Raw genomic sequence first — 8,935 nt, forward strand, 5'->3', positions numbered from 1 at the left:
TGTCCGACTGATTGTCCGATTGTCGTGCTGCAGTTGGACCGATTGTCCAACCGATTGTCCGATTGTCGGACTGCAGTTGGACCGATTGTCCGACCGATTGTCCGATTGTCAGACCGATTGTCGGGACGCAGTTGGACCGATTGTCCGACCGATTGTCCGATTGTCGGACTGCAGTTGGACCGATTGTCCGACCGATTGTCCGATTGTCAGACCGATTGTCGGACTGCAGTTGGACCGATTGTCCGACCGATTGTCAGACCGATTGTCCGATTGTCGGACTGCAGTTGGACCGATTGTCCGACCGATTGTCAGACTGATTGTCAGGACGCAGTCAGGCCGATTGTTGGACTGCGGTCCAGCCATCCTGAGTCTTTCTCCTGGTCTGGTGAATGAATCAGATTTCATATCTGTAAAAACTAAAAGCATGTATAATTTCCGCTCTGCTTTAGAATGACTCCCTACATTTCGTTGCTATCTGAGATAAGACAAAGTTGTTGAAACTTGAGTTTTTGGAGGGACTCAATGTAAAAGTTGTGAATATTTCAGGCGTTTATTCAGTAATGACGTCGTCTTTGTTGCTGACAGATTGAGCGGCGCATGGAGTTGGTGCGCGTTGTTTCCCACAACACGCACAAGAAGATGGTGTCATGTCTGCAGGGTCACATCGGAGCAGAAGCAGAGAAGAGACATGTAAGTTCATGACCTGAGGCTTTGTTCATCCCTAAATGTCCGAGTTGTTTCTGGACTGCAGAGGTCGGCAGAATGCTCCATGATGTTCTGTCTCTGTTTCTGACCAGTCTGTCCCGCGCCTCTATACAGGAAACGGTCAGGTAAAAACCTCCTGAATCGTCACATCTTCCTCTCCTTTCCATCTCAGCATCTGTTTTCCACGCATGAAACTCTGGGAAGCAGAGCTCCAGCTCTTCATCACTTCATCTTCCTCCCTAGTCTTCCTCCTCCTGTCCTGCTCAGTGGAAGCTGCTGAAGGCTCTTCCACCGGCTGCAGCTGTAGATCCTGAGCTTTGCTGGTTTCCTCTCTAATGTGAGCTACTGTGTTGTTTCAGAAAAAGCTTCCTCTCACCGCTCTGTCCCAGGCCATGGTGGAGGGAGGAACCCAGCTAGGGGAAGACTCGTCGATCGGGTGAGTCCGGTATCGGCTGCCGTCGGTTCCGGGTGAGAAACCGTCACTCTGCCTGATCCTGTCTGTGTCCACAGGAAGATGATGGAGGTGTGCGGTGAGGTGGAGAACCGTCTGGCCACGGAGCTGATGCAGCACGAGCTGCAGATGGAGAAGGAGGTTCTGGACCCGATCAGCCAGCTGGCAGAGGTCCGACACGCTGATGGGTCTGGTTCTGGTCCATTATGATGGAGGAACCTGGGCCGACCTCCTCCTGGATGTCTGCTGCTGTGTTGAACTGGACTGTTTGTGTCCTGCTTGGTGATTTCAGGTAGAAATCCCAAACATCCTGAAGCAGAGGAAGCAGCTGGCCAAGTTGGTGTTGGACTACGATTCTGCCAGAGCCCGGTCCGTCTGCATCCATTTGGTTCTGAACGATTCAGGCCTTCCTCTGCATTTCTAACGTTTGCTTTGCGCTGCTGCTCTGGACTCAGGTGGTTGCAGGCGACCAAGTCGATAATCTCAGGAACAAACACTCAGGCGCTGACGGCCAAGGCAGACCTGCTGAAGGAGGAGGTAGACGAGGCCATGAACAAAGTGGAGCTCTGCAAGGTAACCGACGGCAACGCTCTGTAGTCCAGGTAACCGACGGCAACGCTCTGTAGTCCAGGTAACCGACGGCAACGCTCTGTAGTCCAGGTAACCGACGGCAACGCTCTGTAGTCTCTTTGCAACTTTATCATCACGTCACAGAAGAAAATATGATTCAGAGATGCTGTGACATTCTGCCTCTTCACTGATGAAGTTTTTTAAACACAGAGACATGTCTCCCTCATGTCTCCCTCATGTCTCCCCCATGTCTCCCCCATGTCTCCCTCATGTCTCCCTCATGTCTCCCTCCTGTCTCCCTCCTGTCTCCCCCATGTCTCCCTCCTGTCTCCCCATGTCTCCCCCATGTCTCCCCCATGTCTCCCCCCATGTCTCCCCCATGTCTCCCTCATGTCTCCCCCATGTCTCCCCCATCTTGCTCAATGTCTTCACTGCTCTGGTCCCAGTAACATAAACTGGGAGGAAACCAGTTTGCTGTTTTTATTCTGTTATGATGTTTCTAAAATCATAATAAACACATTTAGGGCTCCAAATAACGATTATTTCAGTAAATATTATTCTGTTGATTATTCTGACATTCAGATTAAAGTCACATTCTGCAGATTTTTCATTTAACCTCCTAATATTCATTCATGATATTTGAAATATATTAGATGGAAATAATGTCAGAAAATAAACAGTTTCTTTCTTAAAAGTCACTAACTTTTCCTTCCTTTAGTGAAAGTTTGTCTGCACACGAAAAGCCCAACAGCAATGCAGAGTATGGATGATCCTGGGGTTACTATTGGTTACCTGGTTAATAAGTGGGTAGGGTTAACCCTAACCAGAGGAGTTGGAACAGACTAATGTTCTTATTTTACATTTTGTAATGTTTGGCCTCATTCCTGCTGTGTTTCAGTAAATGTCTTTATTCTGCAGTTATTGATGAATCATTGTTGTAATGTGATTAACGGTTTGTGGAACAGGACCAGCTCGCTGCAGACATGTACAGTTTCTTCTCCAAAGAAGGCGACTACGCCCACTACTTCATCACGGTGAGTCCAGGTCTGCAGAGCCGCCAGGAGGCCCAGCAGCAGATCCATCCATGTTTGTTATTGTGCATCAGCTGAGCCCTTCCTCCTCTGTGTGTGTGTGTGTGTGTGTGTGTGTGTGTGTGTGTGTGTGTAGCTCCTGGAGGCTCAGGCTGATTACCACAGGAAGTCTCTGTCTGTTCTGGAGAGCGTTCTGCCGGCCATCCGGGCCCAGCAAGGTAGAAACCTGCAGGAAACGCCAAACGGCTCAGCCGTCCACTTCCTGTTCACCACATTCAGCGAAACCCGAGTCCGTCCTCTGCTTCAGATCCTGAGCCGTGAAGATTTCATCTAGTTTTTATTTCTTTGCTCTGCAGCCTGGTTGCTTTGTGTTTGTCCTGTTTTCTCTCTGGACCAAACATGTGGCCTTAACCAGCCCAGCCTGGCTCCCAGCATGAGGGCATGACTCACACACACACACACACCCACACACACACACACACACACACACACCTGGTTTTTCTAGCCGCCCTCTCTCTCTCCGATCTGTATTGACTCTGACATCTTACTGCTGATTGGACGAAGCGTTTAGGAGAGTTTTGGATGGTAAACATGCATCAACATAACCTTTGACCCACAGTCCGATGCTCAAACTCCTGCTAGACATTTTCTTTCTAACTTAGTCCCACAGAGGCAGACGGAGAAACATTTCAAAACCATTTAAATGATCACAGGACGCAGCAGAGGGAGGAGCTTAGCAGCTAACGCTAATGCTAGCTGTCCAAGTGACGACTGACGGTGGTAAATAATAAGAAATAATGATATGGCAGCTATAGAGGACATGGAAGAGATTAAATGATCACTAAGCTTCATGTCAGAGGAGTTACCATGGCAACAGGAGTGTTTGCTCAGAGCTGTAAATGAAGTCACTAAAACGACGCTGATGGAAGATTTAAAATTTATGTCCAAAGCACTTAAAACAGAAACAGATTAGTAAGAAGAGAAACAAACAAAACCTAAAACAAACTGAGATTCAGAACAGTGATGATGGAAAGAGGCATTTCCGTTAAAGGTGTCACTTTATACCAGAGGTTCCCAAACTGTGGGGCGCGCCCCCTAGCGGGGCGCCGTGTCATTGCAGGGGGGCGCGGGAAGCCGTCTGGATGAAAAAAAACAAACATGAACACTGTATGCGCTGGGTTTCCACCTGTGAAGGAGACCTGCTGCTGCTGAGCGGAGCTACGTAGGTTTGTGTTAGAATCACGGCAGCAAACCAGCAAAACGCAAAGAACTTTTCACAGTTTTCCCCCCCAAACTAACCGACTGAGTTGAGTAAAGCTGCTGGATGCAGGTAATGTTAGCTAAAAGATGACTAGCTAATGTTAGCTAAAAGATGACTAGCTAATGTTAGCTAAAAGATGACTAGCTAATATCAATACAGAACCTTAAGCTTAACAAGTACCTCGTAGGCTACCGATGTTGGTGTCTATTTTCAGCTACGTACATTCATTTGGCCCCCCAAAAAGTCGATGCTCCCCCCCCCATCACACGCGTCGTTTCAACCAGACAGCCATTTGTAATCCATAGGGGGGGTGCAGAAAATGTTTGGAAACCTCTGGGGGGGGCGCAGAAGAAACAGTTTGGGAACCACTGCTTTATACAATATCTATAGTGTGTGAAACTGATATGATGAAGCAATTATGGAGTTAAATAATCAGATGTTTGTTGTATTTGAAATAGATTTTTAACTGATTTTCTCTTTTTGTGAAGACAAAGCAGATATAAGTTAATTCTTTCTGCTCCTTTCCTTCAGGATTTCTTTTGGTTCTTACATGAACTATTCTAATAGAGAAAGAAAAGAAGCGATCTCCATTCCCTCTGCTGTCTCCTTTTCCGGCTCAGACTCCTGGATGGAGAAACCGGCATTTGGAACGGCTCTGGATGATCACCTGAAGAGGAGCGGCAGAGAGATCGCTGTGCCGATGGAGGCCTGCGTCATGATGCTGCTGGAGACCGGCATGAAGGAGGAGGTGAGCCGCTCAGCTGGAGGAGAGGCTAGCATCCCCTCTGCTAGCATCCCCTCTGCTAGCATCTCCTCTGCTAGCTTCCCCTCTGGTAGCAGCAGCAGAGAGCAGCTTTGACTGGTTAACAGGATTTCTTCCATCAGTCTTAACTTAGAAAACAAAGGTCTGATCTCCGAGCTGCTGTCGGTAAGTCGCAGCTTTCAGAAGGGATGAAGTGCTGCATCTGCCGCTCTGCCACCATGACATCAGGCTGTGTGTTTGGCTTCATGCTGTGCAGCAGGCAGATCCATTTTACTCATCAGATCTGGAACACTGTGTTCAGAGTCGGGGCTCACATCTTCTTCTGGAGTTTCTCTGTATTTTAATTCGTATTTCTGCCTGTTTCTATGTTCCAGGGTCTGTTCAGGATCGCAGCTGGAGCCTCCAAGCTGAAGAAGCTGAAGGCGGCGCTGGACTGCTCCACCTCCCAGCTGGAGGAGTTCTACTCAGACCCCCACGCTGTCGCCGGTACGGCCCCATCCGCTCCGCAGGTCACTGCCGTGGCCTCCCAAAGTATTCACACCCTAGACCTTTTTCACCTTTATTCAGTCATAAACTCAGGTTAGAAAACACCACCATGCCTCCAGTGAGGGATGGTGGTGGCAGCATCATGCTGTGGGAAGATGGCTGAAGCTAAATCAGGAATATCCTGTTGGAAAAATTGTTAGATTCTGCAGAAGAGCTGAGAAGTTCAAACACTTCCTCCCCGACATTAAAGGATTTAATTAATACCTGTGTTTTACAGATTAGCTTGTTCAATCTTACATTAATCCATTCATTGAAAAACACATTCAAAACTCTGTTAGCATGGACTGATAAGCCCGGGAATCACAGGCGCGTCATTAAGAATGCTAAAAGCATTAGCATTTGAAAACATGTCAAAAACTTAATAAAAATGAATAATGGGTCCATGGCAGTTCAGCCGAATCGCTACGGATCCTTAAAACAAACTTATCAAAAATAACAAACTTCTTATGGAGTTCTGATCCGACATCCAGAAATGTTCACATAGACAAAATGACTTGAAAACAAATCCCAGCAGAAAAATTAGCAACTCCCAACAAAATGATCCAAACGGCCTGAAAGTCGAGCGACTCACCGCTGAAATGGTAACTTCATCCCAAGTTTCCATGGAGTTTGGGACGTAAGAGGCAGACGGCGCCCCCTGTGGCTGGTCGGATCAAGGGCTCACATATAGCACACCTGGTGCGGTGGCATAAATGTCCAGTTGTTTCTCCAGCCAGTTGAACTGGAACCGTTGTGCCGTGGGCCGTTTCTGTGTTTTTGATCAGGCGCTCTGAAGTCGTACCTGCGGGAGCTCCCTGACCCCCTGATGACCTCCCAGCTTTACGACGAGTGGATCCAGGCCTCCAGGCAAGGCGCCCGGCTCCAGCAGCAGACATGGAGGATCTCTGCTGCAGCTAACGGCTCCCTCTCTGCTCCTCTGGTTCCAGTGTTTCAGACCCAGATAAACGGCTGCAGGCTCTCTGGCTGGTCTGTGACAAACTACCAAAGAACAACAGGAACAACCTGAGGTCAGTCAGCTCAGCCTTTCATCAGCGCTGCGTTTCAGGTTTCAGCGTCCGTCTCTCATGTCTCCCTGCAGGTACCTGGTGAAGTTTTTAGCCAGACTGGCTCAGGACAGCGAGACGAACAAAATGACACCGAGCAACATGGCCATCGTCCTGGGACCCAACCTGCTGTGGGCCAAGACCGAGGGGTAGGAGGCGCAGCAGGCGCTCCGTCATCGGCTAGTCATGTCTGGGTCTCATCTCTGCTCTCGTCCCGCTGGCCTGCAGGAGCCTGGCGGAGATGGCGGCAGCGACCTCGGTGCATGTGGTGGCCATCATAGAGCCCATCATCCAGCATGCTGACTGGTTCTTCCCTGAGGGTAGGTTCTGGCCGGGTCGGGCCTTTGGGCCGGCTGTGGTTCTGGCCCTTCATCACTCTGGAACCAGGAAGTGGAGCTTTAGAACTTCCTGTTCCTGGCTGAAGGCTGGACATGATAGTAACGGTCTGTTTCCTGTCCAGACGTGGAGTTTAATGTTTCCGGCATGTTTGTGATGCCGCCGCCGGCAGCGTCCAATCACAGCAGCCCGCCGGACGCCGACTGCAGCGTGGAGAGGAAGAGGAGCAGCATGCTGGGAGCAGACGCAGACACCGCGCGGAAAGACAAGTAATCACCCTAAGCTCCGCCCCTCAGGAAGCCCTTAGCTCCTCCTCCTCTGATCCGCCTGTCAGGAGTTTATTCTGACTTCAGTTCTTCCTCTTAAAGGGCCGGTATCATAAAGTTAAGTTTTGATCTTTCATGTTTCCATGTTTTCCCTTTGGTGTTGCTTTGATTCTTTCATGTGAGAGGAATCCTTTAGTTTCCATGGAAACTATTCAGCTGATAGGACACCTGGGTGGACCTAGCCCCGCCTTCAAGCTTCAGCTCCTCCAGACTAGCCAGCAGCAATTAGCAACCAGTTGAGCTCTTTATAGCTGCTGCTCAGAGCAACACACTAAAGACATTAAAGGGTTAATAGAGGAGCCATGTTGGGACAACTTCCTGGAGGTGGAGCTTCAGAAAGAGCAGGAGCTTCTTAAAGAGACAGTGGCCCAATTTCATATTTTTTATAAACAGCATTTTGTACCACCTGAAGGGGCCATTGGGGGAAAACTGGGCTTTTTTTTTTTCCCGGCCCCCCCCCCCCCAGCTCTAACAAGCAGTCGGACCCCGCCCTCCGTAGAGGCACTAACACCTTAGGTAGAAAGCAGCACACCTCACCTGCCTTCCAGCCTCCTCTGCCCCCTATGGAGGCCCCCGTCCTGGGCCATGGGGTCCCCCAGGTTGACCCACAGGCCCCGCCTCCAGTGGGGGGGTCGGGGCTGGATGGGCCCCAGCTCAGCCTGGTCCAGGATCTGGCTGCTCTGGCAGCAGTGCAGCAGCTGCTGGCCCAGAACACAGAGGAGCTCAGGTAAGAGCTGCAGCTCCTGCTGCATGGCTGCAGCAGCTCCTGCTGCATGGCTGCTGCAGCTCCTGCTGCTGCTGCAGATCTTCATGAATTCTGCTGTTACATTTGTAGTGATGTCATCAGCGTGCTCCTGTAATCTGACACCTTACTGGATCCAGTCTGGTAATCAGATTACAGTAATTTATCCAGTCACTGTAATCTGGATAAGTTACTGTTTTGATGAGCGTTGAGTTTAAAGGAGACATGATGGATGAGCTGCTGCTTCAGCCTGGAACAGGAAACAGAAACCAGAGCTTCCTGCTCCCTGCAGGCCGTCGCCCCCTGGTGGAGGGCGGAGGCACAACAATATAACTATCATTAATATTAATATTTAGTGTCGGCTCCAATGTGAAATAATAATAATGAGTCGCGGCGCTTCACACTGACCACCAGGGGGTGGCAGCAGAGTGCAGCTCTGCACTTTGACTAGGCCATTCTTTAAGGTGAACCTCCAGACTCAGGTTTTCCTCCAGGATTCTTCTGGCTCTGTCCATGAACTCTGACCTTCCTCCCACAGCATGATGCTGCCGCCACCGTGTCTCGCTGTGGCAGATGGAGTTGAACAGCAGCAGCTGATGCTCATCGCGGGTTCTGACCCACAGTGTCCAGAACCAGAACACGATGGCTGCTGGTTTTGGACCAGATCCTCCTGCTGATCGACTCTGTTCTGGTTTCTGTTTTCTGTACAGCAGCCTGAAGCTGCGGGACGGCGCTGCAGCGGCGCCCACGCCGGTTCCTCAGAGGAACGGTTCTGGAGGCGGTGGGCCGTCTGGGACCGGGTCCATGGGGCCCAGTCCTCACATGATGCGGCGAGGTGAGTCGGACTTCTGGCAGCACAACGCCCGACGCTTCACTGCAGGCTGATCGACACCTTCTGATCGCTGGTTGCCTAGCAACAACCTGCTGGGGCAGCAGCAGCTTCAGGTGTTTTTCACTTTGTGGAGTAAAACAGGAAACGTCTCCATCAGGTATAAACATGGAACCGGGTCAGAACCGGGTCAGAACCGGCTATCTAAAGCTAATCGGTCACTATGGATGGACAGATATGAAGCCATTATATTGTGACGGGTTTCAGTAGTGAGACGTAGATATGAGATCAGTAGAACCTGTCCGTCTGTCCTCAACCTGTCCTCCTGTCCT

The 8,935-nt window shown here is 50.1% G+C and overlaps 1 protein-coding gene and 1 long non-coding RNA gene across 8 annotated transcripts in view; one reads left to right on the forward strand and one right to left on the reverse strand.

Annotated features, from left to right (window-relative positions):
- Nucleotides 1-8,935, forward strand: part of LOC106963760 (rho GTPase-activating protein 17-like) — a 37,169-nt gene that overhangs the window by 19,607 nt on the left and 8,627 nt on the right. For 2 of the 7 annotated variants that reach the window (XM_015058834.1, XM_015058839.1), the window contains 17 exons: nucleotides 586-690; nucleotides 798-830; nucleotides 1,065-1,141; nucleotides 1,216-1,327; nucleotides 1,449-1,525; nucleotides 1,612-1,729; nucleotides 2,692-2,760; nucleotides 2,894-2,975; nucleotides 4,639-4,766; nucleotides 5,156-5,267; nucleotides 6,092-6,173; nucleotides 6,254-6,334; nucleotides 6,406-6,519; nucleotides 6,599-6,690; nucleotides 6,831-6,975; nucleotides 7,499-7,759; nucleotides 8,485-8,609. In XM_015058834.1, coding sequence (XP_014914320.1) covers nucleotides 586-690; nucleotides 798-830; nucleotides 1,065-1,141; nucleotides 1,216-1,327; nucleotides 1,449-1,525; nucleotides 1,612-1,729; nucleotides 2,692-2,760; nucleotides 2,894-2,975; nucleotides 4,639-4,766; nucleotides 5,156-5,267; nucleotides 6,092-6,173; nucleotides 6,254-6,334; nucleotides 6,406-6,519; nucleotides 6,599-6,690; nucleotides 6,831-6,975; nucleotides 7,499-7,759; nucleotides 8,485-8,609 — 1,813 coding nt within the window. Of the gene's footprint in view, nucleotides 1-585; nucleotides 691-797; nucleotides 831-1,064; nucleotides 1,142-1,215; nucleotides 1,328-1,448; nucleotides 1,526-1,611; nucleotides 1,730-2,691; nucleotides 2,761-2,893; nucleotides 2,976-4,638; nucleotides 4,767-5,155; nucleotides 5,268-6,091; nucleotides 6,174-6,253; nucleotides 6,335-6,405; nucleotides 6,520-6,598; nucleotides 6,691-6,830; nucleotides 6,976-7,498; nucleotides 7,760-8,484; nucleotides 8,908-8,935 lie in introns of those variants that run through there. The other 5 variants (XM_015058835.1, XM_015058838.1, XM_015058837.1 and 2 more) reach the window with 5 other exon arrangements.
- LOC106963762 (uncharacterized) overlaps nucleotides 2,986-8,935 on the reverse strand; it is a 15,370-nt gene continuing 9,420 nt past the window's right edge. Inside the window, exon 3 of the long non-coding RNA XR_001428255.1 lies at nucleotides 2,986-3,249. This is a non-coding gene — a long non-coding RNA (uncharacterized LOC106963762). The remainder of the gene's footprint in view (nucleotides 3,250-8,935) is intronic.

The sequence above is a fragment of the Poecilia latipinna genome, unplaced genomic scaffold (genome assembly GCF_001443285.1).
Source record: "Poecilia latipinna isolate Pla-1442-1.1 unplaced genomic scaffold, P_latipinna-1.0 Scaffold1578, whole genome shotgun sequence".
NCBI classification, from domain to species: Eukaryota; Metazoa; Chordata; class Actinopteri; order Cyprinodontiformes; family Poeciliidae; genus Poecilia; species Poecilia latipinna.